This window comes from Nomascus leucogenys, chromosome 22a (genome assembly GCF_006542625.1).
Source record: "Nomascus leucogenys isolate Asia chromosome 22a, Asia_NLE_v1, whole genome shotgun sequence".
NCBI classification, from domain to species: domain Eukaryota; kingdom Metazoa; phylum Chordata; class Mammalia; order Primates; family Hylobatidae; genus Nomascus; species Nomascus leucogenys.
Window position 1 is genome coordinate 28,781,130 of NC_044402.1, and position 27,805 is coordinate 28,808,934.

General features: G+C 44.5%; 1 protein-coding gene across 5 annotated transcripts; it reads left to right on the forward strand.

Annotated features, from left to right (window-relative positions):
- The first annotated feature begins 633 nt into the window (after positions 1-633).
- Positions 634-27,753, forward strand: ANGEL1 (angel homolog 1). Of its 5 annotated transcripts, none has more exons than XM_030804307.1 (12): positions 2,062-2,257; positions 5,340-5,915; positions 6,827-7,053; positions 7,473-7,542; positions 8,125-8,558; positions 9,952-10,069; positions 10,539-10,579; positions 11,042-11,168; positions 11,471-11,581; positions 22,743-22,812; positions 23,331-23,494; positions 27,530-27,753. In XM_030804307.1, exons 1-12 carry the CDS (start codon positions 2,194-2,196, stop codon positions 27,751-27,753), a joined length of 2,226 nt encoding a protein of 741 aa, XP_030660167.1. In that variant the 5' UTR covers positions 2,062-2,193. The 5 variants fall into 5 exon arrangements, with proteins under 5 accessions (XP_030660165.1, XP_030660167.1, XP_030660168.1 ...); XM_030804308.1 differs by lacking the exon at positions 27,530-27,753 and adding an exon at positions 24,735-26,882; XM_030804305.1 differs by lacking the exons at positions 2,062-2,257; positions 9,952-10,069; positions 10,539-10,579; positions 27,530-27,753 and adding exons at positions 634-702; positions 24,735-26,882.
- Positions 27,754-27,805: the final 52 nt, after the last annotated feature.

The following is a 27,805-nucleotide window of genomic DNA, read 5'->3' on the forward strand; positions in this document are numbered from 1 at the left end:
GAAACAAAAAGACGGAAGCCTCACTTAACTGGCCGCAGAAAAAGCCTCTGAAAGAACATGGATCAGTTGGGCTGACACATTGTGCCCACACATGTGCATTGAACAGCCCAGTTGAGACTGGATCCTTTAGCAGAGGTTCCCAAACCGTGCACTGGAATAAGTAAGTGTTTAAGGGCCTCATTCCAGGGCTGCTAAATCAGAACTCTGGGAGTAGGGCTTAGAAATTTGTATTTTGAAAGCATTTTCCCAGTGGAGATAAGGGAACCATTACCCTTGATTAGGATCTGATTTGGAAGTTGGACTTCTGGATAACTCATGGTACAAAATGGAAGGAGGGTACAAGGAGGGTTTTACTTAAGCCACATCAAAGGAGGGGGCCTGACCTCGGGAGCGCCTTTGGTAGATCCACCATTTGTGCACTAATTTCTAAGCAGCTTCCCAACCTTCAGACTGCTGGGCCTCTGTTTCATCTCAAACAAAGGGATGAGTGCTGTTGCCTGAAGGCAGGCAGACATTGCCACCTCTAGAACTAAGGGTAAGTAGTGGGAAGGCCACAATACTAACTCTCTCCTTCTTCCTCCTTTTAGCCTTTCAGTGTTATGATGTACCCAGCTGGTCCAGGATCTGGTGACTCCCCAGAAGGCTTCCCTGAACAACCAAGGCTCCAGCCACAAACTGGAAATCGCGCAACTCAGACACTGGGTACTGAAACTGGGTGCATTGTCCAGTCCCTCCTTCAGAGCCTGTTTGGGTTAGAAGATTGGGGGAGGGGGACTGGGGAAGAGAGACTCAAAGAGGTCACTGGGTGGCACAGAAGTGATGGCAGAACTGGCCTTCATTTAGTGACATATGCTTTGTTCAACCAGTCAACAAAGGCTTATGTGGTGGCTAGTAGTGCTAGCGAATGCAGATTCGGCCGCTTGCAAAACCAATGAGCAAGGTCGTGGTACGGTAGAAGGAGACTGACTTTATTATAAACCAAAGCTATCAGTGGGGAAAAATGATCCAGGCTTTTGCTTTAATGGAACTGCTTCACATTTCCAAGCGAAATGCGAGGCTTTAAGAAGTTTTGGCATGGAGGGTATGCAAGGGGTGAGGCAGTGCAGGTCTTCATGACGAGTTCTGATGACTTGTCTTGAGTTACTGCCCATCTGGTGAATGCGCTGGCATCATCTCGGGCTGGGCTGAGTTATAAATTAACTGTAGCCTTGAAGCAATCTCCTGGTGGAGATTTCCACAGATGCCTATATTGTTTCAAGATTTAGTCTCTGGAACTTTTAAGCAAACATACAATTAGATATGCTAACAGTGTGTGTGGGGGGGCTGGGGTGTCGGGGGGTGCCTAGTGGTTAACTGAACAAAAATAAACAAAGAAATAAAAGAATATAACAAGAATATAACTTTCAAGCTGGGTACTTGGTTACAGTAGGTGCTTGGATTGTATTAGAGATACCTCAAGGTGAGCAAACAACCAGCCAGAACTGGTCCCTGGCCTTGTGGAAGTTTCTCTCTTCTCTCTCTCTCCTCTCTCCCTTCGCTCTCTCCTCTCTTTGTCCTCTCTTTCTTTCTTGACTCCCTTACCAATGGGAAACCCTGTTTTTCTAGATTAGGGAAAAGAAGGCCCATTTAGAAAGTAGGGAAGGAGACAAAATCTTACTTTCTGAAGCAAAGTGGGAGTCAATTTGTGATCTAGAATCTGAGACAGGGAAGTAGAGGCAGGAAAACGGGAAAATGGGGGAATAACTCACTTCCTTTTTGGGTTGAGAAGGGCTAGAAGTCAAGGTTAAGTGGTGCCTTAGAGAAAGTCCAGCTCTTCATTTTACAGGTGAGGAAACTGAGGGGCGGAGAGGCTATAGTGTGGTCACAAGGTGGACACCTAGTCAGCTGCAGAAGTGGGAATAAACTGTGGCCTTTGAATAACACTATGGAGCCTCCAGTGAGGCGCTCAATTTTAATCCGGGACGCCAGGGTGGCAGCCGGGAGCTAGGCGAGGCTAGTTACCATGGGAACCGGCTCCTCCCACTTCCGGCGTGCGCACCCGTAGACCTGCGCTCCCAATAAAGTTGTTGTTGAAGCGCGGCGGCGGTAGCGGCGGCGGCACCACGTGGGCTGGACCGGGCCGGGGGCGGGGCCGAGCTGAGGGAGGCGCTGCTGGCGGCAGTGAGGAGCGGAGGCGGGCGCGGGCGGCCGGCCATGATCGCGTCGTGCTTGTGTTACCTGCTGCTGCCGGCCACGCGCCTCTTCCGCGCCCTCTCAGGTACCGGCCAGGCGCACCGACAGACAGGAGCCCGGCCGGGGCCCGCCTCTGCGGGGCTCCGCGGGCCTGGGGCGGCGTGTGGTTGGCCGGGCCTCACGACTACCGTGCCCCGGGCAGTGCCGAGGTGTAGGGAGGCGGTCCCGAGCCCCTGCCCCGCAGGCCCCTCCTGACCCTACGAGGCCTGGACCTTGCGGACCTCCCTCGTGGGCGGCCCCTCCTCCCGCCTGTTGTCAGATGGCGTCCGGTCGCGGTTAAGGTGGAGAGGAGCTGTGGATGGGCAGGGCCCTTTCCTGGCCCTGGGGGTGGAGAGAGATTGTGGGGTCGGCCAAGTCAGCACCCCGGGGTTCGGGAAGGGGTAGCAGCTCGGACCTAGGCGAGTGCCCAAATTCTCGGCGGGCGAGGCGGGTCGGCTCTGGGAGGTTTATGGCCGAAGCACTGGACGCACCGATCTTCCCCAGGTTTAACTTCACACTCGCCTTTCACTGCCACCTGGCAGCTCTCGCTCTTCTCTCACCGGTGTCTTTGGTTGAAAAACGGACGTTCAATCAGACACATTTAGATCTCAGCTTTTGAGCATTCCTGCCCCCACCCCGGCGGTTTAGAGGGAGATGTGCTGGGGTGGGGGCAAGGCCCAGTCGATAACTCAAAGAGGGGGTGGTTATTTCGTTACTTTTTCATAATTTGTCTGCTTTGTCTGTTCCTGGGCTTTGAAATTACAGAGGGTTTTATGCGACCATCAGTTTCTGAGATCCCATGGAACTGGCAGACTTTTTGCCTTTAATTTATGGGACAGGACCAAGAAGTACTTAGGAATGAGGGCTCCAATTGTATATTCTGTGGTTTTCCTTTGTGGAACTTTACACAATTGATACGCAATGTGTGTGTCATTGATAATGTATATTTCATGTAGAAATATTTTAAATTTTACTGTGTATCTGCCATTAGAATGCAAACTTCAGGAGAGCAGGGCCACGTCCATTTTGTTCACTGTATCTCTGGTGTTAACACATTGCTTGGTATATAGTAGACACTCAGTGAATTCAGGAATGTCTTGTGTGTCCATATTTCTGAGGAATGGGAAACTCCACAGAAGTAATTGTTTTCAGAGAACTAAACATATTCTTTTAACTATGTTGCTGTTATTCCTGGAGCTCTTCTAATGCCTTAGTGATATACTAGTCCAGAGGTTTCCAGACCGGTGGAGTTCTAGGGATCTCAGAGGAGGGCTCCTCCCCAGCTACATATTATAGTAGTCCCGCTTATATTTACTTGGCCTATTTGGTTTCCAGATAAGATTTTTAAAAAACAAAAGCATTCTGCTGCTGAAAATCCACCACCACCACCACCAAAAGACATCTACCAAAATTGAAAGCCAGTAACTTTGTGCATATGAACCAAAGAACCTCTGCCATCTGGTATACACAGAGGATGTTTCAAGGGGCAGATAATTAGCAAGTCCTTGAGACTAAAGCTCAACGACCCAGCCCATAGGTTTAGAGCAGGGTTTCTCAGTCTCAGCACTGTTGACGTTTTGGGCCGGATCATTTGTTGTGGGTCTGTCCTGTGAATTGTTGGAAGTTCAGCAGCGTCTCTGTCCTCTAACCACTAGATGCCAGTAGCACTGCTGCAGTTGTGACAACCACAGGCAAAATCACCGTGGCTAAAAACCATTGTTTAGAAGGACATAAATATACATAGACCCCAAACAAGATATTTGAACCGTCTTTCAATATTTGAGCCACTTTTAAGTTTTCTTCCCTTTAAAAAAAAATTGCCAATAAAATGAGTCTAGTGATTGAGGGCCAGCATCGTGCATGTCACTCGTCCTGTGCTGTGAATAAATGGTTGAGTGTGTGAGTGTGGGAGCTGTTTGCTCTCACCAAAATACTGTGCTCAGAGTTTGGGGGCTCTAATTTTAGAGTTTTTCTCACGTTGTTTCTTGCCTGTTGGCCGTCATTTGTGGCTGCAGTAGCAGAGAGATGTCAGCTGTCTCTTACTGTCAATTGTTGGCGCCTTGTAATTTATAGCCTCTGATGTGTTGTGGAATGGGAAAGCAGATAATGAAGTTTGTGAAGATTTTATTACAATAAGTAGCTTTGAGAAGAGGCTTAAGGGCCCTTGCTAAGATGTAAATTGTATAGATTTTTGAGACTGTCTGCTTTAGGACTTTTTCTTTTGGAATACATTCATAGATTAGGGAATTTATACAGCTAGAAAAGCTCTTAGAGATTATCTAGTTCAAACTTCTCTTGTCTATTGTTTTAAATTAAAAATTTTTTTTTCAATTTTTTTTTTTTTTTTTTTTTTTGAGGTGAGGTCTCACTTTGTCTCCCAGGCTGGAGTGCAGAAGGGCAGTCATAGCTCACTGCAGCCTCGACCTGGGCTCAAGCAATCCTCTCATTTCAGCCTCCCAAGTAGCTAGGACCATGGGCATGTGCCACCGTACTTGGCTAATTTTTAATTTTTTGTAGAGATGAAGTTTCGTTATGTTGCCCAGGCTAGTCTCTAACTCCAGGCCTCAAGCGATCCTGCTGCCTCTGCCTCTGCCTCCCAAAGTGCTGGGAGCCACCACGCCTGGCCTCTTGTCCCCATTTTACAGTCAAGAGTAACTCCATCTGACTAGGGGCATTGTTCAAGGTCAGTTTTATTAATTTTGGTGCTAGATCATAACCCACAGTTCTGATTAACAGTCAGTTGCTGATTCCAATGTAATGTGATTCTTAGAACCAAAGAGTTTGTTAATAGTAGTCTTAACTAAGTCATGTAAAAGGAGTGTGGTTATATGTGCCCATCTGTGTTCTAGATTATGTGAGACAGCTGTTCTTTCATGCACTGAATATTTATCAGATCCCTGACATATGAATTAGTCAACACTTGTAAAGAACAGTGCCTGGCACATAGTGAATACTTTGCCCTGATGGTGATGATGATGTTCAGGCATTAAGGTGGGCAGGCTCAGTGATGGTACAATGATGAGCAAGGTGGATATGGGTCTTGCTTTTATTGGGCTTATGTTTTAGCTGGGAGAAGAGTATGGGTTGGATGACAGTCTTATAACCTGGTATATTGGCTTTCCTCCTAGATGCTTTCTTCACATGTCGAAAAAATGTCCTTCTGGCGAAGAGCTCATCCCCCCAGGTAGAGGGCGACTTTGCCATGGCCCCTCGGGGCCCTGACCAGGAGGAATGTGAGGGCCTGCTGCAGCAGTGGCGAGAAGAAGGGTCGAGCCAGGTGCTCTCAACTGCAAGTGAGGGGCCCCTTATAGATAAAGGACTAGCCCAGAGCAGCCTGGCACTTCTGATGGATAATCCTGGAGAAGAGAATGCTGCTTCAGAGGACAAGTGGTCCAGCAGGCAGCTGAGTGACCTTCGGGCAGCAGAGAAACTGGATGAGCCTTTCCCTGAGATGCTAGGAGAGGAGCCACTGCCGGAGGTAGAGGGCCCCATGTGGGCAGCTATCCCCATGCAGTCGGACCCCCAGTATGCAGACTGTGCTGTCCTCCCAGTGGGTGCCCTGGCCACAGAGCAGTGGGAAGAGGACCCGGCGGTGTTGGCCTGGAGCATAGCACCTGAGCCTTTGCCTCAGGAAGAGGCTCCCATCTGGCCCTTTGAGGGCCTGGGGCAGTTGCAGCCTCCCCCAGTGGAAATACCATATCATGGTGAGTCTGACAACTGGTTGAGTGAGCCAAGGGAGCACGGTGTCTCAGGTGTGGGCAGAGCCATTGCTAAAGAGAAGATTCTATGGTAGGGAGCTCTGCCACTGCATTCTATTTTTCTAAGAATCTTGGCGTGTCAGATCTAGAGGGTCCTTACAGATCATCTCATCCAGCCCTATGGTTTTAAAGGTGAAATAATCACAGTGCAGAGAGGTAGCAGAACATGACTAAAGTCATAAAGCCAGGTAGGGGAAGAACTGAAAGCATACTCTAGTTCTGATTCTCCACAATGTCATTTCTCTGGTGGTAACCCTAGGGCTTTCTGGGGGTAGGGATGGAGAGGTCTCAGGGCCTCTACTCTCTGTCTCAGTCACAATCACCTCAGTTTTATTTGTGTTGTATATTGAGAGTCCATTAAAATTTGAAGACTGGTGTCAATAGATTTGAAATCCACTATGCTGCCACATGCCATAGGGGAGATGGGGAAACACCATAGTTTCTAGTCCCACAGATTCTTCCAGGTTTAGGGGTCAGAAAATACCCAGGGCTGCAGTTACTCTAGAAATGTCTTTAACCAGGTGACTGTTAAGCACACTCATCTGAGTGATTCTCTGGAGATTCATGGATTTATCAAAAATGAGAGAGTGTCAGCTTGCATATATGGAGCATCTATTAGATGCTAGGTACTGGGGATGTAGTGGTGAGCAGGCCAAGATTGTCTCTGGCCTTGTGGAGCTAACCATGTCATCTGAAGAATGTCCATAGAATGCTGCTCAATTCCCCACAGAGAGGGATGGGTGACAGGGAAGATGGAAAAAGGAACTTCAGGCATAATATTACTGAGTCAGGAGTGGAGATGGCGGCACCTCTGCGTTACTCGTACTTGCCATGGAATGCTCTCAATCCCTTTGCAGAAATTTTGTGGCGAGAATGGGAGGATTTCTCCACCCAGCCAGATGCTCAGGGCCTGAAGGCAGGAGATGGCCCTCAGTTCCAGTTCACTCTGATGTCTTATAACATCCTGGCTCAGGACCTGATGCAGCAGAGCTCAGAGCTCTATCTACATTGCCATCCGGACATCCTCAATTGGAACTATCGCTTCGTGAACCTCATGCAGGAATTCCAGCACTGGGACCCCGATGTGAGTGAAGAGGGGGAATTGCCATCTTGCATTATTGCTGGACTTGGGCTGTTTCCCAGTGCTCTTAGAAGATGAGTTCAACCCATAGTTGTTCAAATGATTGGAGTCCTATCTAGGGCTGGAGCTTGCCTGCCTAGTGTCAGTGAGTTGTTGGCAGATGCTGAGAAGAATCTCCCTAGGTGTGCACTTTCCAGCACCTTCATGCAGGAAGGGAGGCTTGAGGGATTCAAGGAGCAGGAAAATCCAGTGCAGATGTCTAATCTCTTCAGCTTAAGTCTGGGCCTGTTCTTGCTGCTGGTGACTCTGGGAAGTTTCAGTGTGACCCAGCAGCTTCCCACCTGGCCTCAGGACCTGCTCCTAGAGGGTGGGGGTCACATTACAGCAGTCTGGAGTGATTGGGTTTCTTGTCAATTTCCCAGATCCTGTGTCTCCAGGAAGTCCAGGAAGATCATTACTGGGAGCAGCTGGAACCCTCTCTGCGAATGATGGGTAATGCAGCTCCCTGGGATGCTTGCCAGCTTTTCTTTCTACAGCCTTGTCTACTCTCTCCTGAAGACCCCATCCTTTCCTTTTGTCTTAGTAAACCTTCAGTTTCACCTGTGAGCTAGCTCCTTCCATGTGTGCCTGAGAAGGTAGAATTCTGCAGTTTTAAAGCAATTGTGACATACATTGCTATTTGATCCTCGAAGTAACCAATGTGGTGAGACTGTTAATATTCCCATTTTACAGATGAGGAAACTGAAGTTCTGAAAATTCGTGTGACTTCCTCAGAATCACAAAGCTACAAAGCTAGTAGATGTGGAGCTAGGAATCCAGCTTGTCTGACTAGATTCTGTGCTCCTTTCTATCATGTTACATTGCTTCATACCCTTTCCTCCTTGCCTTTCCAGCCCGTCAGTCACCTGGTTACAATGTAAGGGGGAACCTGCTGAACCAAGAAAGTGGCAAAGGCTTTTATTGAGCAGCAGGAACAATGCCTCAGGGGCATACACTGGGACTGTTGGTGCTGGTTGGAAGGGATTCAGGCTTTAAGGACTCTGACCCATCTCTTTGGTGGGATTTTCCTTGCAGGCTTTACCTGTTTCTACAAGAGGAGGACTGGGTGTAAAACCGATGGCTGTGCTGTCTGCTACAAGCCTACCAGATTCCGCCTGCTCTGTGCCAGCCCTGTGGAGTACTTCCGGCCTGGCTTGGAGCTACTTAATCGGGATAATGTGGGCTTAGTGTTGCTACTGCAACCACTCGTCCCAGAAGGCCTGGGGCAAGTCTCGGTGGCCCCGCTGTGTGTGGCAAATACCCATATCCTTTACAACCCACGCCGGGGTGATGTCAAGCTGGCCCAGATGGCCATTCTCCTGGCGGAAGTGGACAAGGTGGCCAGACTGTCAGATGGCAGCCACTGCCCCATCATCTTATGCGGGGACCTAAATTCTGTCCCTGATTCACCTCTCTACAACTTCATCAGGGATGGAGAGCTCCAGTACCATGGGATGCCAGCCTGGAAGGTGAAATGGGAGAGGCCACGGTGTGGGTGGGAACATGGTCTAAGAGAGATTCAGGTGTTAGCATCAGTGCTTCTTCTGTGGCAGGGACCTCAGTACACCTGCTCTGGCCTGCTCCTCCTTTTTCTTGTTATGTTGAATAGCTTGTACCCAAGCCTGGAAGTTAAGAATTCTTGAGTACTTTGGTATATTGGAATTTTTTTCAGTTTTTATCATTAATATTTTTAATTCACAAGTAATACATAAGTACATACTTGGAGGAACTTAAACATTATGCAGTAAGGCACAGGCCTGTTTTATTACCCACATTTTCTATTCTATTCTCTTAGAGTCACATAATGACTGTTCTAAGTTTGGTGGTAGTCTTTTAGCTTGTTTTCTTTGCATTTACAGTGATATCTATGTTCCTATGATATTGTAATCAGTGTTTACATTTGTTAAGCACTTAACTGTGTGCCATGTGCTATGTTAAGCACTTTATACTCATTAACTAATTAGTTTTCACAATTTCCATCATGGCTTCCATTTTATAAATAAGGAAACTAAAGCTCAGAAAAGTGAAGTAATTTGCCCTAAGTTATGCTAGTAGTTAGTGGTGGAGCCAGGATTTGTAACCAGGTGGTCTGGCTGCAGAGCTCTTACCCTCAAATACTGTGCTGTCATTGCTTATAACAGCCCATATGTAATCTACCATGTGTGTTTTATAAACATGATACACTATTGTATGTTTCATTTGTAGCTTGTTTTTTTTCACTCAGCAATTTGCATATGGATCTCATTCCTTCTAACTGTTGAGTGTTGATGACAAACACCTCATAATTTTATCAGCTTGTGCTGATTTCTTTATGTCACTTAATCTCCTTGTTCCTCTATTTTGCCCCTACTGTTTCAATTTATTGACTAACTTTTGGCAAGGCACAATGGTGGAAGGACACAAAACGATTGAATTACTGTTGCTCACATGGGATTTTATGTAAATGAGCCAGATGTGTGCAGAGAAAGCCATGATCTTGCCCTAAAGGAGCTGTAATCAAGGAACTCAGGGAACGAGGAAAAGAATTTACTGACTGCCTGCCACATGACAGGCACTGTTAGGCATAGTGAATGAGAGCACTTGCTTTGAAGCCAGATAGTCCTGAGTTCAGATTCATGCTCTGCCACCTTGAGCAAATTACTTAACTTTCTTGAACCCCATTTGCCTCATCTATATGATGAGGGATATAATGGGACCTGCCTCAGTGGTGTTTTTTTGGGTGGATTGAATAAAATAATGCGTGTAAAGTGTTTTCCAGTATCTGGCTCAAAGTCAGTAACTGGTAGTGATTATTAAGATTCTTAATTGTACATGGTATTATTATCCCATTTTATTTATTTATTTATTTATTTTTTGAGACAGAGTCTTGCTGTGTTGCCCAGGCTGGAGTGCAATGGCACGATCTCGGCTCACTGCAACCTCTGCCTCCTGGGTTCATGTGATTCTCCTGCCTCAGCCTCCCAAGTAGCTGGGATTGCAGGTGTGTGCCACCATGCTTGGCTAATTTTTGTATTTTTAGTAGATATGGGGTTTCGCCACGTTGGCCAGGCTGGTCTCGAACTCCTGAACTCAGGTGATCCACCTACCTCAGCCTCCCAAAGTGCTAGGATTACAGGTGTGAGCCACTGCACCTGGCCTATCCCATTTTATAGTAGGAGATAGTGAACCCAAGAGAGTTAACTAACTTGCCGTAAGTCACACAGCTGTTAAGTGGCCATTGAATTGCAGATCTGTTTTACTTCTGATGACATATTGAAAACTTATGCCCTTATAGGGCAAGGGGATTCTGTCTATCGCTGCTCTATCCCCAGCACCTAGCTAGTGTCTTTTGGCTTTCAAGTACTTGTTGTTGTTAAATGGCATAAAGGGACTTTTGCTACACACGTTGGAGATGTGCAGATGACTGATGTTGCCGAATGTTTCCCCTACTACGTTTTGTCCGTTCCCAGGCTGCTCATTGGCTTTGACCGAGGATGGTGACGTAGATACGGTAAAGTGCTTTGGTGCTTTCCCATTTGGTTTGACCCTGTGGTTACCCAGTAATAGGTTCAGGATATTAGACCTTGATCCAGAAGATCCAAAGATGAGGATAAACCTTTAACCATTGCAACTTAAAGCCCCTGAGAGTTGATATTCCCTGTGGAGGAGAATTGTATTGATTTTTCGGAGGTAAAAGTTAGGGAACCACATGTTCATACTATTTGATTCCCCTTGATTCAGTCTCTTACCCCTCCTCCTGTTTCATGGACATTTCAGTGTTGCCAGTGAAAAAGTAATGGTTTTAATTTGGTCCTTATTTTTAACCTGCCCCTGAGACTTATATGCTTGCTTATACCATGTACGTAGTGTGTGATTATATGTGTTTGTATTTGTCCACATGTCCCAAAACATGGGCTGTTATTTCCTTTTTCTATCTTGGTTTCCTTATTCCCACCCTTCTTTTTCCTCCCAGGTATCTGGACAGGAAGACTTCTCTCATCAGCTTTACCAGAGGAAGCTGCAGGTCCCACTGTGGCCCAGCTCCCTGGGCATCACTGATTGCTGTCAGTATGTCACCTCCTGTCACCCCAAGAGATCAGGTGAGCACATGTCACATTCTTGGTTGGCTGTGTCTTCATGCCCATTTTGGGAGAAAGCTGGTGTCTCAATGACAAGAAAAAGTGTAATCCCTCATTTCTCTTAGCAGATTCCTGTTTTCTCACTATCCTCCCAATGGCTGTCCAATAAAATGGACAACTTTAAATCATAGCCATTGGAAAATCTCCTTGTCTTCTGAATCCTTCCTCTGTGTACCTATGCTGGAAGTTGCTTGGTACTAAGGAGGTCTCAGCATGTGGCTTCATCGTCTTTCTTTCACTATATGTCTTTTCCTGGTTTACAGAGAGACGCAAATATGGCCGAGACTTCCTGCTACATTTCCGCTTCTGCAGCATCGCTTGTCAGCGACCAGTAGGACTGGTCCTCATGGAAGGAGTGACAGATACTAAGCCAGGTAACGGGAACTAATCCCAGTTTCTTGGTCTTCTTTCTTCCTCATTCCTGATGTTTGTCAGTTATGTGGTTTTCTGCTCTTTTCTAAGTGTAATTCTTAGAGATTAGCTTCTGGTAATACGTATATTTAGAAGGAAGGTCAGTTGAGTTCAGTGGCCATTGCATGGATGTGCAGTGTGATAAGAGCACCGGAACAGGAATCAAGACACCTGGGTTGTAACTAGCTTTGAGAGCTTGGGTAAGCCATTTAACCTTTTTAGGCGTAAGTTGCTAATGACTAGCATGTGTACAGCATATATAGCAGAGAAGTTACATATGATGGGGCTTTGAAAACCATAAGGTGACAGTGGTTCTGGTTTTAATAAAAGTTGTTCCTACTGAGAAATTTCAGATTGAATGTAGCAGAGTATACTTGACATTCTCCCCTTCTTGTCTCTGAAACCACTTCAAAGCAACAAGGAGAATGGAAAAAAGAAATGTAAACTCCATTGTAGACAAAACTGGGAGATTTGAAGATATCTGACACCAAGAACCACAACACAGAAGGAATGCCTGCAAGAAGCACTGGAGATCGGGCAGGGGTGCTAGAGGAAGTATAGAGAGACTTATCTGTGGGGATATGTGGATCTCAGAAAGAACTAGCTGAGTACTTTTTTCCACGTGGAGCATAAAACCCAAATCCCTTTTTTTTTTTCAACAAGAATAGAAAGCACGGGTCATGAGAGGAGAGTCTCTGGACCCGTTTTGATCCTAAGAGGTGGTGGAGAAGGGACTGATCAAGGATCAAGCCATATTTCCATTAAGCAATCTGTTCAAGTGGTAGAGAGGGTAGATGAGATACTTGTAGAGCTGCCTATCTCTTTTGGCTTGGGAGAGAGAAAGATTTAAAAGGATGCCTACATAACCCTGTGTCAAAAAGAAAATTCCCGTTACTTGAAATACCCAGTCCTTCCCTTATATAAACTTTGTACAAATAGCTGGTGCAGAAAAACCTCAACTAATTCAAAGCTGGTTGTCAAAAAAGGAAAAGCATGGAATCTGTACTAAAATACTGCAAGAAAAAAGGAACAGAAACATAAAAGACAGATAAAGAATGTTTAACTTCAAAGATAAAAATAATTGCCATGGAGCTCATAGAAGTTACGATTACTTTCTCATGAATAAAGAAATTGTCTTTATTTTTTATTTTTATTTTTATTTTTTTGAGACAGAGTCTCACTCTGTCACCAGGCTGGAGTGCAGTGGCACCATCTCGGCTCACTACAACCTCTGCCTCCTGGGTTCAAGCAATTCTCTTGCCTCAGCCTCCCGAGTAGCTGGGACTGCAGGCGCATGCCGCCACGCCTGGCTAATTTTTTTTTTCTTTTTTTGTATTTTAGTAAAGACAGGGGTTTCACTATGTTGCCTAGGCTGGTCTCGAACTCCTGACCTCAGGCAGTCTGCCTGCCTTGGCCTCCCAAAGTGCTAGGATTACAGGCATGAGCCACTGCGCTGGGCCAAGAAATTATCTTTATGAAACAAAGAGCACAAAAATAAAATAGCTGCCTTTATAAAATAAGTTCAGGCATGTGGCAAGACATCAGAAGATGAAATGTAAGCTGCAGAGCTCAGAAAAGAAGTGGAATAAACAATAAAAACATTACAAAAAATAAAGACAAAACTGTATGCAGCACAAGTAGGAATAGATAACTGTCGAAAACAAGGTAAGAGACAGGCCAGGAAATCCAAACAAAACAAATAAAAAAAAAATGAGAAGTTAAAGGTTAGAAAGGATTAGAGAGAAAATGACAGTAGTGAAAGATAAAGGAGATTTAACATATACATAATTGGAGTTCCCAAAGAAGAAAGCCTATAATATAATAACACAGCAGAAATATTTAAAGATAATTTTCCAAGAAAGATTTTCCCAAAATGAAAAGATGTGAATTTTCAGATCGAGAAGACATGTCTCAGTAAAAAATGATACAGGAGCCAAGCACCCTGGCTCACACCTATAGTCCCAGCATTTTGGAAGACCAAGGCAGAAGGATTGCTTGAGCCCAGGAGTTTGAGACCAGCCTGGGCAACAAAGTGAGACACTGTCTCTACAAAAAAATCAAAAAATTAGCCAGGCATGGTGATGCATGCCTGTGGTCCTAGCTACACAGGAGGCTGAGGCAAGAGGATTGCTTGAGCCCAGAAGGTCAAGGCTGCAGTGAGCCATGTTCGTACCACTGCACTCCAGCTTGGGTGACAGAGTGAGACTGTGTCTCAAAAAAAAAAAAAAAAAAAAGATGTAGGAAAATTAATACTAAGACATTCTAGTGAGGTTCCTAGAAGTCAAAGATGAAAGAATCTTTTGGGCAGTTAAAAGATTGAGGTACTTTGAAGCCTAATGGTAATGAGGTTGACCTCAGACTTTTTTTGTTTGTTTGTTTTGAGACAGAGTCTTGCTTTGTCATCCAGACTGGAGTGTAGTGGTGTGATCGTGCCTCACTGCAACGTCTGCCTCCTGGGTTCGAGTAATTCTCCTACCTCAGCCTCCCCAATAGCTGGGGCTCTGGGCATGCGCCACCATGCACAGCTAATTTTTTTGTATTTTTAGTAGACATGGGGGGTTTCACCATGTTGGCCGGGCTGGTCTCAAACTCCTGACCTCAGGAGATCTGCCCACCTCATCCTCCCAAAGTGCTGGGATTACAGGTGTGAGCCAGTGCATCCGGAAGACTTCAGACTTCTTAATATTGACACCCAACTCTAGACAACAGTGGATTAAGGTTTCTAGGAAAGGAGATATAGTTCAAGAATATTATACTCAACTAACAACCTTTCTTCAAGAAACTACTAGAGGAGTAACTGAAGGCAACCAAGCAATGGCTGGGAAAACTATAGTAAAAGGACTGCTGATGAACACTGAATTTATTTTCTTCTTGTAAGAATTTAACTTGAATTGGCATTTTGCACAGAGCAACAAACGTGTCAGTGGCCCAGTTTTATTTTAATTGCAAAGTGAAAGTATTATTACAGCTATGGCAATAGCAATAGTGATAACAATGATGGCCACCCTGTATTGAGTGAACCAGCAGGTAGCAGGAACTGGGATAAGTAAATTCTGTGTCAGTCAGGTTCAGCCAGGGGAGCCGTAGCTCAATGATTTAGGATTATAAAAACAGTAACAAGATCTCACTTAGATAATTTCATAGTAAGAATAGGTTATTTAAATCAGTGATGTACTTGAATGAAACATAAAATAAATAGTAACAAAATTAAACCAAGAACCTTTAAAATATATACTGACAATCACTTTGTAGGTAGAAAGGACTCATTCTATAGGGGCAAAATAGCCAGTTCACCAGTGGTGCAAAATAACAGTGTTTTCAAAATTGAGGTTAGATTTGGGTAAACATACTTATTCTCCACATACTTTGAATGTACCCTTCTATTTGTTCAATGCTCCTACCCAGGGCTGAACGGGCTCTTGATGAATCTCAAATCTAAATTTTTGTTTGTTTGTTTTTCATGACAGAGTCTCACTGTTTCACCCAGGCTGGAGTGCAGTGGTACAGTCACGGCTCACTGTGTAGCCTTGATCTCCTAGGCTCGAGTAATCCTCCCACCTCAACCTTCCGAGTAGCTGGGACTATAGGCACATGATACCATGCCCAGCTAATTTTTGTATTTTGTAGAGACTGGGTTTCACAATCTTGCCCAGGCTGGTCCCGAACTCTTGAGCTCAAGCCATCCTCTGGGCTCGACCTCTCAAAGTGCTAGGATTACAGGAGTGAGCCACCATGCCCAGCCAACTATCTTTATTTTAAAAGGGCCATGAATGGGCCAGGCGCGGTGGCTCACGCCTGTAATCCCAGCACTTTGGGAGCCTGAGGCGGGCGGATCATGAGGTCAGGAGATCGAGACCATCTTGGCTAACACGGTGAAACCCTGTCTCTACTAAAAATAGGAAAGATTAGCCAGGTGTGGTGGTGGGCGCCTGTAGTCCCAGCTCTTCGGGAGGCTGAGGCAGGAGAATGGCGTGAACCAGGGAGGCAGAGCTTGCAGTGAGCCGAGATTGCAAGATTGCACCACTGTACTCCAGCCTGGGTGACAGGGCAAGACTGTGTCTCAAAAAAAAAAAAAAAAAAAAGGTTATGAATGGAGTACAAGGAGATCTTGGTGTGTGAGTTTATTTTTCTAGAGGCTCTGTTTACATATGCTAACAATATTTCCAGTTCAGTACCAGAATCATCCAACCCAACTGTGCATTTCAAAACATGACAACTTAACTGTGACACTAGCTTGAATGGGGAGCCTCTGAGTACAAAGGAAGATTAAGTGCTAGGTAGTGATGGTTTGATTTTCACGTAAGCTGACATTGCATTGTACTAGAGCATTCTGTGCCATCTAATGTGTATAATAAAATACATTGTGATTCTTACTATTTCCAACTCCCTTTATTTTTTTTGTTTGTTTTGGTTTTTTTTTTTTTTTTTGAGATGGAGTCTCGCTCTGTCGCTCAGGCTAGAGTACTGTGACACAGTCTTGGCTCACTGCAACCTTTGCCCCTGGGTTCAGGCAATTCTCATGCCTCAGCCTCCCGAGTAGCTGGAATTACAGGCATGTGACACCACGCCCAGCTAGTTTTTGTATTTTTAGTAGAAATGGGGTTTCACCATGTTGGCCAGGCTGGTCTTGAACTCCTGGCCTCAAATCTTCTGCCTACCTCGGCCTCCCAAAGTGCTGGGATTACAGGTGTGAACCACCAGGCCCGGCCCCTAACCCCCTTTGTAATGGAATAATTTGTAAAAAGGGTATTTAATTTTTAAGTCTCCCTCATTGTCAACATTTCTATTATGAATGATTTCTTTTTTCCAGTATGGTTCTTAAAGATATTATCTTAGTCCATTTGGGCTGCTGTAACAAGATACCATAAACTGGATAGCTTTTAAACAATAGACATTTATTTCTCATGGTTCGGGAGGCCAGGAAGTTGAAGATCAAGGCACTGGCAGAGGCTGGGTACAATGGTTCACACCTGTAATCCCAGCACTTTGGAAGGCTGAGGTGAAAGGATTACTTGAGGCCAGGAGTTTGAGACCAGCCTGAGCAACATAGCAAAACCCCATCTCTACAGAAAATTCAAAAAGATTAGCTGGGCATGGTGGCATGTGACTGTAGCCTTAGCTACTCAGGAGGCTGAGGTGGGAGGATCACTTGAGCCCGGAAGTTTGAAGTTACAGTGAGCTATGATTGCCCTACTGCACTCCCCGCCTGGGCAGCAGAGACCCTGTCTTTAAAAAAAAAAAAAAAAAAAAAAAAGGCACGGGCAAATTTAGTGTCCAGTGAGGGCCTGCTTGCTGGTTCATGAGCATCATCTTCTCAATGGTAGAAGAGGAAGAGGAAAGGGGTCTCTTTGGGGCATCTTTTATAAGGGCACTAATCCTATCTATGAGGACTCCACACTCATGACCTAACCACCCCCCAAGGTGCCACCTCATCACCGTGAGGGTTAGGATTTCAACATATGAATTTGGTTGTGGGGACACAAACATTTAGACCATAGCAGACATTAAGAGGAATTACTGTGTTTTCTTTCTCATAGACACTGGCACATTACACTGAATCTTGGAGCTTTAAGTCTTTTAACAAGTAAGAGCAAACCATGTGCACAATTTAGCACATTACAGAAAAGGCAATTGCTAATGGGCGATTTTTGTAAACTCCTAGTTAACAAACTGACCAGAAGGTCACACAGTCACACAGCAAAGGCTAAGGCTATCTGGTCAGTTTTCTTTTTTTTTCGAGATGGAGTCTCACTCTGTCACCCAGGCTGGAGTGTATTGGCGCGATCTCAGCTCACTGCAATCTCTGTCTCCTGGGTTCAAGTGATTCTCCTGCCTCAGCCTCCTGAGTAGCTGGGATTACAGGTGCGTGCCACCACACCCAGCTAATTTTTTGTAGTCTTAGTAGAGATAGGGTTTCACCATGTTGGCCAGGCTGGTCTTGAATCCTGGCCTCAAGTGATCCCCCGACTTCGGCCTCCCAAAGTGCTAGGATTACAGGTGTGAGCCACTGTGTCTGGCCTATCTGGTCAGTTTTCTAAGCAGAAAAGTTCTTTTTAGCTTGTTTGTTTTTTAACAAGCCTACAGCTAACATCATAAAAGAGCAGGAAAGTCCTAAATCCAGCTTCTCTACTGGCTGTTGTGTGATACAACTGAGGATCCTCTTCCCAAGTACTTGCAGAGGAACTTGCATGCGTGGCTGCTACTATTGCTGAATGGGCCCAGGAAGAGGCTGTAGCTCATGTAGAGGGAGCAGCTCATGTGACCTGGAGCAGAGTAGGTGGAAGCCTTGAGTCCTGTATAACTGCCAGAGCAGTGCTGTTTGTTCACAGTGCTGCATGGTAAGAATGGTGTCTAGGGAAATCATGTTTAAGATCCTGCAGGTCACTGTGATTTTGTGTGTGTGTGTGTGTGTGGCATATTGTAATGATAAAGGATGTAACTCAAAGATACTAGTGTTAAAAATGTTTATGCTCCAAATAACATTGCATCAACAATCACAAAGTGAAAGCGTAGGCTGTAACATGGAGTAATAGACAATAACTAAAGGTAGAAGGCTTTAATTGATCTTTCTGAGTCTGCAACAGATCAAGTAGATAAAAGATGACTAAGAATATAGAATAACTAAGTAACATGTCGGATGATAAATCTGATTCATATATATCAAACACCGAACATTGACAGCAGAGAGGACATTTTAAGTATTCATAGGAAATTCTTAGGAATTGATCATATGTTAGATCATAAAGCACATGCAATAAACATATAAGTTAAAAGTGAAAAGTTGGGCACAGTGGCTCATGCCTGTAATCCAGAACTTTGGGAGACTGAGGCAAGTGATTCTCTGAGTCCTGGAGTTCAAAATAAGCCTGTGCAATGTGGCAAAACCCTGTCTCTACACAAAATGGAAAAATAGAAAAATTAGATTGATGGGGAATGTCCTCAAACCTTTAAAAAACATATATTTCCATTATTATTTAAATTGTTACAAAGCACAGAGAGAGAAAGTGGCCAGGTTATTTTTATGAAACAAGTATAATATTGACACTGACACCTGACAATAAATACACAGAAAGAAAACTACAGACTCTAATGTTCTCCACCTATGAATATTGATGCAAAAAATTTTAAATAGAAGATCAGGAAACAAAATCTAGCAGCACATTGAAAGAGTAATATACCATAGACCAACTGAAGTTTATTAGAAATATAGGGATAGTTCAATATTGAGATATCTATTAATATAATTATATATATATGTGAAATCTAAAATATATGAAACCTGTGCCATCCTCTGCATAGATGTTGGAGACATCTGTTAACATTCAACATTTGTTCTAGATTCTTTTAAAACGAACCCTCTTAAATTAAGAAAAAAATGGATAATTTCGTACACCATTGAAATATATTTATTTCAACTCCAAACAGCATCTTGATTAAAGAAAAAAACTCTTAATAGCATTCCTGTTAAAGTTAGGAACAAGACAAGGACAAGACTATCATAATGTAACTGTGTTTGGAGATACCAGCCAACAGAATTAGAAGTAGAAAATAGAAATATAGCAAAATAGAAGTATAAAAATGGAAAGGAGGGAGTAAATTATTACTTGCTGATGACATTGTTTTATAACTGGTAATCCAAGAGAATAAGCAGCATTAAGCGTTAAGATAATTCTGGAAGGGAGATAGGTACAAAATTAACGTGCAGAACTTAGTAGTGTTCCTGTATAAAAATACATGTTTATTAAAAGATATAATGAAAAAAATACACTGTGTAAGAGCAGCAAAAAGAAAAAATATAGAAATAAATCTAACAGGAAGAATATAAGGCAAATAAAAGGGCATTTCTTTTTTTTTTTTTTTGAGATGGAGTCTCGCTCTGTTGCCCACGCTGGAGTGCAGTGGCACGATCTCGGCTCACTGCAACCTCTGCCTCCCATGTTCAAGCGATTCTCCTGCCTCAGCCTCCCAAGTAGCTGGGATTACAGGCACCCACCACCACGCCTGGCTGATTTTTTGTATTTTTAGTAGAGACGGGGTTTCACCATATTAGCCAGGATGGTCTCGATCTCCTGACCTTGTGATGCGCCCGCCCCAGCCTCCCAAAGTGCTGGGATTACAGGCATGAGCCACTGCGCCTGGCCTAAAGGGGTATTTCATTTCATCTAAATTATCAGATATATTGGCGTGAAGTTGTTTGTAACATTCCCATATCCTTTTTTTGAACAGCTTTATTGAGATGAAATTCACATGTCATAAAATCCACCCATTTTAAGTGTGTAATTAATTGGCTTTTAGTATATTCAGGGTTGTGTGACCATCACCATGATCTAATTTTAGAACATTTTCATCACCCACAAAAGAAACCTTACACCCACAAGTCACTTTCCATTTACTTCTCCCCTTGTCAAAAATCAATTGACCATAGATGTATGGATTTCTGGACTCTCAGTTCTGTTGCCTTCCTGTCTGTATCTGTCCTTATGCCAGAGCCACACTGTCTTGGTTACTATAGTTTTGTATATAGTAGTCCGCCCTCTCAGTGATTTTGCCTTCCTTGGTTTCAGTTACCCCCTGGTCAACTGAGGTTCAAAAACATTAAGATACTTTGAGGGAGAGAGAGACCACATTCACATACTTTATTACAGTATATTGTTATAATTGTTTCATTTTATTATTATTGTTAATCTTTTACTGTACATAGTTTATAAGGTCAGCTCTATCATAGGTATGTTTAGGAAAAAACAGTATATTTAGGGTTTGGTAGTATCCATTGTTTCAGGCATCCGCTGGGGGTCTCGGTATGTATCCCCCATAGATAAGATAGATTACTGTACTTTTCAAATAAGGACGAGTAAGTCCTCTGACTTTGTTGTTTTTAAGATGATTTTTGTCTCTTCTGGGTCTCTTGCATTCCCATATGAAATTTAGGATCATCATATCCATGTCTGCAAAAAAAAAAAAAAACCCAAAAAATCAACCAGTTGGGATTTTGATAGGCATCTGCAAATCTTTCCTTTCCTTTCCTTTTTTCTCCTCCTTTTTCTCCTCCTCTCCCCTTTCCTCCCTCTTCTTCCTTCCCCTCCCCTCCCCTCCTCTGCCTTTCTCTCCCCTCTCCCCTCCTTTCCCCTCTCCTCTTTCCTGTCTCCCCTTTCCTTTCCTTCTTTCCTTTCTGTGACAGGGACTCAGTCTGTTGCCTAGGGAAGTACTGCCATTTTAACAATATTGTCTTATGGCCAATGAACATGGGCTGGTTTTCCTTATTTAGATCTTTAATTTCTTTCCAAGTTTTGTAATTTTTAGTGTGCCTACACTATTTTTATTAAATTTTTCCTAATTATTTCATTTTTAATGCTATTGTAGATGGAATTTTCTTTATTTCATATTTGGATTGTTCATTGCTAGTGTATAGGGGTATTTTTGTGTATTGATCGTGTACCTGCAATCTTGCTGAACTCATTTATTAGTTCTAATAGTTTCTTAGTGGTTTTCTTAGGATTTTCTCTATATAAGATCATGTCATCTTGCAAATAGAAATAGTATTCCTTCTACTCCAATCTGGATACCTTTTATTTCTTTTTCTTTCATAATTACTCTGACTAAAACTTTTGGTACAATGTCAAATAGAAGTAGTGAGAACAGACACCCTTTCCTTGTTCCTGATCTTAGGGGTAAAGCTTTCAGTCTTTCACCATTAAGTATGATATTAGCTGTGAGTTTTTCATAGATTCTCTTTATCAGATTGAGAAAGTTTTCTTCTATTCCTAGCTTTTTGAGTGTTTTTAATTCATGAAGGGTGTTGGAGTTTGTCAAATGTTTTTCCTCTGTCTGTTTAGATAATCATGTGGCTTTTTTTTAAACTTAAGTATTCTATTGTGACATATCACATTATGTGATTTTCAGATGTTAAACCATGCTTACATTCCTAGGATAAATCTTATTTGGTCATAGTGTATAATCATTTTATATTTTGCTGGATTTGGTTTGCTGATATTTTATTGAGGAATTTTGCATCTGTATTCATAAGGGGTATTGGTCTATAGTTTTTGTTGTGACATTTTATCCAGTTTTGATGTCAGAGTAATGCCTCATAGAATGAGTTGAGAAGTGTCTCCTCTTTTTTGGAGGTGTTTGTGAAGGATTTGTATGAATTCCTCTTGAAATGTTTGCTGGAATTCACCAGTGAAGCCATTGAGCCTGGTGTTTTCTTTGTGGGATGTTTTAAAATTACAGACTCAATCTCTTTATTTATTATAGGCCTATTCAGATTTTCAGTTTTTTCTTGAGTTATTTTGCATAGTTTGTGTCTTTCTAGGAATTTTTCAATTTTATATAAGTTATCCAATTTGTTGGTATACAGTTATTTATAGCATTCACTTATAGTTATTTTTTATTTCTAAATGGTTGGTGGTGATGGCCCCTCTTTCATTTCTGATTTTAGTAATTTGAGTATTCTGTTTTCTTGGTCTAGCTAAGGGCTTGTCAGTGTTGTTGCTGATCCTTATTATCCTGTTAATGTTAGTAGGATCTGTACTAATGTCCCTTCTTTCTTTCCTGATATTGGTAATTTGTATCTTCCTTTTTTAACATTCGTGTGTATGATATGTATGTGTGTGTGTGCTTATAGATGTATACATATATGTAATATGTATGTATATATACATGTATGCATACATACATAGACACACACAATGGATGGTATGTAATAGAAAGTCTTTGAAGGAATATACCAGGAATTTGGTAACATTGGTGGCTTCTGGAGAGGGGAATTGAGTGGCAGAGGAGGGCAAGTGAGAGGGAAACTTCACTGATATTTTTTGCTACATTTTGATTTTGTACCGTGTGACTATATGATTTATTATTTTTTAAAATCAAATTAAAGAAAAACAAAGGTGAGGAGCCACAGAAGACAATGTCTGTGTTAGATGCCCTACATCTGCTTTCTGAGGTTCTTGACTTTGGTTTATAGTCATCTTTTCCTCCTCACTGTTTCTCTCTCCCTTTCTCCTTCTGGATCCTTCTGAAGCAATCCAGTCAAGGATCTGAGAGGGATTTTAGGGTGAAAGGTTCTGACCCTGCTTCACTGTCTATGGATGAGAAAACGTTTTTCTCTCTGGTCCTCTGCAGAGCGACCTGCGGGTTGGGCTGAGTCTGTCCTTGAGAAAGACACATCAGAGCTTGAGCCTGCCTTCTCCAGGTAACCTTCTCCAGTTCTCTTCTGTTTTCAATCCAGCCCTTGCCTAGGTGTAAGAGATTCCCATTGGTTGTCCTGAGGTTGACTTGGGGGAGCACTTTTTGATAAGCTCTTTTTCCCCTAATACCTGCTAAGCTTATAGAGGGTTATGTAGGTATACAGAAGCCAGAGGTGACCCACCCATGTTCCTGCAGGTGAAAAGGCTATGTACTCTTTCCTCAGAGGGTAAAGCCTCACAGAAGAGGCCTGGGCCCCAGACAGGGGTACACTGGGGATACTTTACCAGGTAACAAACAGAAAGTGGGGGATAAGGAGTGTCAGAGAGTCTTAATACAAATGTGTGTTTCTAGGCTAATTTTAGCTGAGACTGCCAGCCCCTTCTTAGCATGAGAAGGAATTGGCTGAGATTGAGTCATTTGAGATCATCCTTTTAAAAAATCTTCATAAAACCCACAGAAAAAGTGATCTAGGGAAAATTTAGTAATTTTTGTTGACTAATATTTCCCCCTTCATCCCTGTAGGACTGTAGGTACCATCCAGCACTGCCTCCACCTTACGTCAGTATATACCCACTTCCTGCCCCAGCGTGGCCGCCCAGAGGTCACTACAATGCCGTTGGGTCTTGGAATGACAGTAGATTACATCTTCTTCTCAGCTGAGTCCTGTGAGAATGGGGACAGAACTGGTAAGCCTGATGGATCCTGGGTTCCTCCACCCCCAGGTCCCTGGGAACAGCTAATGGTAGGTCAGGCATTTGGTAGCATGTCTTGGGCTGCTGGGATTTAACCAGCAAAGGAGCAGATTTCACACCTCCCTTGCACTGGTCATCCTTATCATTCTCCCCACAGGCCACTTGCCTGCCTTGTCTCTTTTTACCCTTGCAGCATTAAAGAGAGGAGGGTAGGACAGTCACTCCCAATCCCCATTTTAGAGGCAAAAATAGAGATCTAGGAAGTGGTTGAGTTTGTTTAATGACAGCCACTGAATGGGGGACTTGGTTAGGTTAGAGACCTTATTTTCTGTCTCCTCTCCCCATACCAATGGGCACAGTATAGCAGTCTCCCAGCCCCATGCCTGTATTGTGTAAAGAGTGTTTCTTTTTGGCCAGGCATGTGTATTACTGTTATGGCCAGGCACGTGTATTACTGGTTCACACCGGTAATCCCAGCACTCTGGGAGGCCGAGGTGGGTGGATCACTTGAGGTCAGGAGTGAGACCAGCCTGGTCACATGATGAAACCCCGTCTCTACTAAAAATACAAAAAATTAGCTGGGTGTGGTGACAGTGCCTGTAATCCCAGCTACTTGGGATGCTGAGGCAGGAGAATCGTTTGAACTCGGGAGGCAGAGGTTAACAGTGAGCTGAGATCGTGCCACTGCACTCCAGCCTGGGCAACAAGTGTAAAACTCCGTCTCAAAAAAAAAAAAAAAAAAATCAGCCAGGCATGGTGGTGGGTACCTATAATCCCAGCTACTCAGGAGGCTGAGGCAGGAGAATCGCTTGAACCTGGGGGTCGGAGGTTGCAGTGAGCTGAGATTGCACCACTGCACTCCAGCCTGGGCAACGGAGTAAGACTCCATCTAAAAAAAATAAAAAATAAAAATAAAAAAATAAAAAAATCAGATTTTATATAGAAAAGCTGGATCTCTAGCTTCTCTTGGAAAATCAAAAGATCTTGTAATGATGGGCTCTCCAGCTTGCCCCAGTCCCCCGGAACTCACCTGTCTTTATTCGTTGATGATATTATGGAGTATCTCTGAGAAAACAAGGCCTCCTCAGCCAGATGCTGCAAGAGGAGGTGAGGGGCAGTGGGCAGCCAAGGGGATGCAGCCTGCAGAAGGCGTTCCCAAAGGGCTCTGCCACTGCCTGCCCATGCAGTGTGACTGTGGCTGCTTTTACCCATTGGCTTCTGCTTTGTGCCCCAGATCACAGGCTGTATCGAGATGGAACTCTCAAGCTCCTGGGTCGTCTCTCCCTTCTCTCTGAAGAGATTCTCTGGGCTGCCAATGGCTTACCCAACCCCTTCTGCTCTTCAGACCACCTCTGCCTGCTGGCCAGCTTTGGGATGGAAGTCACCGCCCCATGACAGGGCTCCCAGGGGAAGAGAGCTTCTCTTCCAGAAGAGCTCACTGGATCAGAGACTGTGGAAAAATCCCATGCTTCTAGAAACTTAGATCCAAGAAACTTACATCCCCTCCCTTCCCCCTCCTTGTTCCCTTTTTCCCATGGTTAGATTTTCTCCAGGCCTGGCCGCGTTCTCTGCCTGTGGTCCTTGCCCCACCCCAACCTCTTCCTAATCCTGTGCCACACACTCAGTGGCCCTGGGAGAGGCAGAAGGGGGGCTCCCCCTTCCTTCCATGTATCCAGCGCTCCCCCTTGATTTTTAATTACCAGGGTTGTGGGAGTTCTTGATTTCATTGGTTATTTGCTTTCAGGCCGTTTCTTGGTGTACCTTCTGACCTGACCTTTTCCTTGCCTTCAGGACCTCTGGGCCCAGCCCTCTTGCCAGGCATGCACATGTTGAGATATGCATATCATGTATGTGTCCTCTTGGGGTGAGACTTTTTGCACAGCCATGCCTGCCTCTGACCAGTCCACTTTTCACGTTGGGGCTGTAGGCCTAGGGGCAGGTTCAGAGTCTACCCAAGTACCTGTGTTTGAGCAGGCGGCAGCAAGGCATGGCCCCATCTCTCCTTTTAGCCTCTGTGTTTCATTAGGCATTCTTCCTGCCAACCAGAGCAGGCCCGGCATCTGGGCTCTGGGAACAAATGGGGCCCACATCCTGGAGTGGCAAATTTTGGGGGAGGCACTACCTGTCCCAGCGGGCCCTGTGCCTCCAACCCAGAGCTCCCCACAGACCTGGTGTAATTTCTCAAGGGCCATCCCTTTCCCCAGGCTTCCCTGAGGGAGGCGGAAGTTTGAACCCTTATGTTGGGTTCATTGGGCTAGGGTAGTGGTATGAGGTTTGAAACTATTTAAGGATTAGGACGAGAAAGAGTCTTCAGGAAACTCTTGTTTCACTGGACTCTGCAGCCTGCAGAACTGGGGCAAGGGTAGGAGTTCCAGTAGGGGAAGGAGCAGGTAGACTCTGCAGCTGCCTCAGCTGGGACTGAAGACCTAAGCTGATTCTCTTTCCTCTCCACTCCTAAAAAGCAATTTTCTGTTCCTCTCCTTCTACCACTTTTTACTTTCTGCTATCTCCTGTCTCCCGCTTCCCTTCCATTTCCTTTCTAGAAAACCCTGGTATTTAGCTCAGGCCAAACTGCCTCAGCAGAAAGGTGGCCTTGGACAAAACTGGTCCAAGAATTTGAAGTGGCAGTGCTTGCGGATTGGCTCTGTCCAGTAAGGCCTCAGCTGCTTGTTGCCTCTGCTTTCCCTCCCCTAACAGAAGGGTACGCTGACTTATTCAGGGGACTCCTTAGTCCGCACTGTGTCACCTGCATGCCTTAATCTTTCATTGCTGGGGTGTGGCCTTGGGAGATCCTAGGCCAGCCCCTCCACACATCTCCCTAAGTTAGAGTGGCTGCTGGCCCTGGTAGATTTGACTTGCTCTTGCCTCAGTCGACCTCCAAAGTGGGACTGAAGACAGTGGTCAAGAGACTTGAGTTCAGGACAGTGAGCCAGGGGTTAAGGTTCTTTCCTTTTTTTGAAAGCCAAAGACCCAGTTTGAATTGTGCTACTGCATTCATGGTTAGAATCTTCCCATGCCTAGGTTCTAGGGAATTTATTTTCCTATGTGTATATATTTTTAAACTTTGTTTCCTGGGTACTGGGCATGTGCCTGTCTGAGCCCCAGGTCTGTCTGCACCCCACCATTCATTCTGTCTGTCCGTCCCCTGGACACTGCCTAAAAGGGTCTCAAGACAGTGCCCTGTGGGTTCCTAGGACTAGGGCCCATCACTGTTCTCTTCTGCTGGGAAATGTAGCTTTAAAATGGCTAACGACAGCAGAGGCACGTGCTTGATAGATTATCTTTTCCTTGCTTTCTTGTTTCTGTTTTGAAAATGAAATGGGGTTTTAAATTGTTATTTAAACTCTTTTTCCAAATAAAGGTTTACCTTTTTTTCCCCCAATGTTGGTCATTTTATTAGGATCCTGAAGGGATTAGGTCCTTGAGAGAGGGCCTGAAGAATGAGGTGCGCAGAGAAAGAGACTAGGGAGCTTTTGATCTTGGGGTGGGGTCTCAAGACATGAATCTAGATTGAGAAATGTGTTGTAGGATCTCCCTCTATTAGCTGAGGTAAATTCCCACTGCTGTGAGGCCTGGGAGGAACAGGGCTTGTGTGAAGCCTCCTGCCTTGACACTGCTGGGGTACAGCTTTCTTCTGTCCTTCCCAAGTGAGAGAATGATTCTTTGGACTGCTTTTCATTCTTCCTCCATCTGCTCCCCCCATGCCTCCTGCTAGTATCTTCTGCACTTCAGGAGGGTCTGTGCAAAGTGGGATAAGATGTGTGTTTTCCTGGTTAAAGCTATGGCAGCTGCATGAGACATGATGCGGGTGGCACATGCCTCTTGCTGAGCATCTATTTCTGATCTCTTTTGCATTCTGGAGCCAGGGCTGAGCAGTGTGCCATCTGTCGCTGGAAAAATGTCTCTTCCTTCCTAGGCCTAACTCTGCTGGTGCTTTTGTCCTCCAGCCTCCCTATGCAGTAAGACCAACCAAGCCCACGTGCCCACTGGGAGCCCTGAAACCACTGGTTTTCTGTCTTACCTGAACAGGTTCCCAGAACCCACACCAGGCCTCTGAGTCAGTCTCTGAGAATCTGATTGATTTAAAGCCACTTGGTTGCTTCCATTGCACTACCTGGGTTGCGATCCACTCACTTGATTTAGTAAAAAGAAAACTTAGCAGCCGGGTGCGGTGGCTCACGCCTGTAATCCCAGCACTTTGGGAGGCTGAGACGGGTGGATCACCTGAGGTCGGGAGTTCCAGACCAGCCTGACCAACATGAAGAAATCCCGTCTCTACTAAAAATACAAAATTAGCCGGGCGTG

Bases quoted from the DNA above. Each gene is read 5' to 3' on its own strand.
- ANGEL1 (XM_030804307.1), top strand. From the start codon at position 2,194: ATGATCGCGTCGTGCTTGTGTTACCTGCTGCTGCCGGCCACGCGCCTC. The intron at 10,580-11,041 runs GTAAAGTGCTTT...TTTTCCTCCCAG, and splicing joins AGGATGGTGACGTAGATACG to GTATCTGGACAGGAAGACTT. The intron at 23,495-27,529 runs GTAAGCCTGATG...TTACCTGAACAG, and splicing joins TGAGAATGGGGACAGAACTG to GTTCCCAGAACCCACACCAG.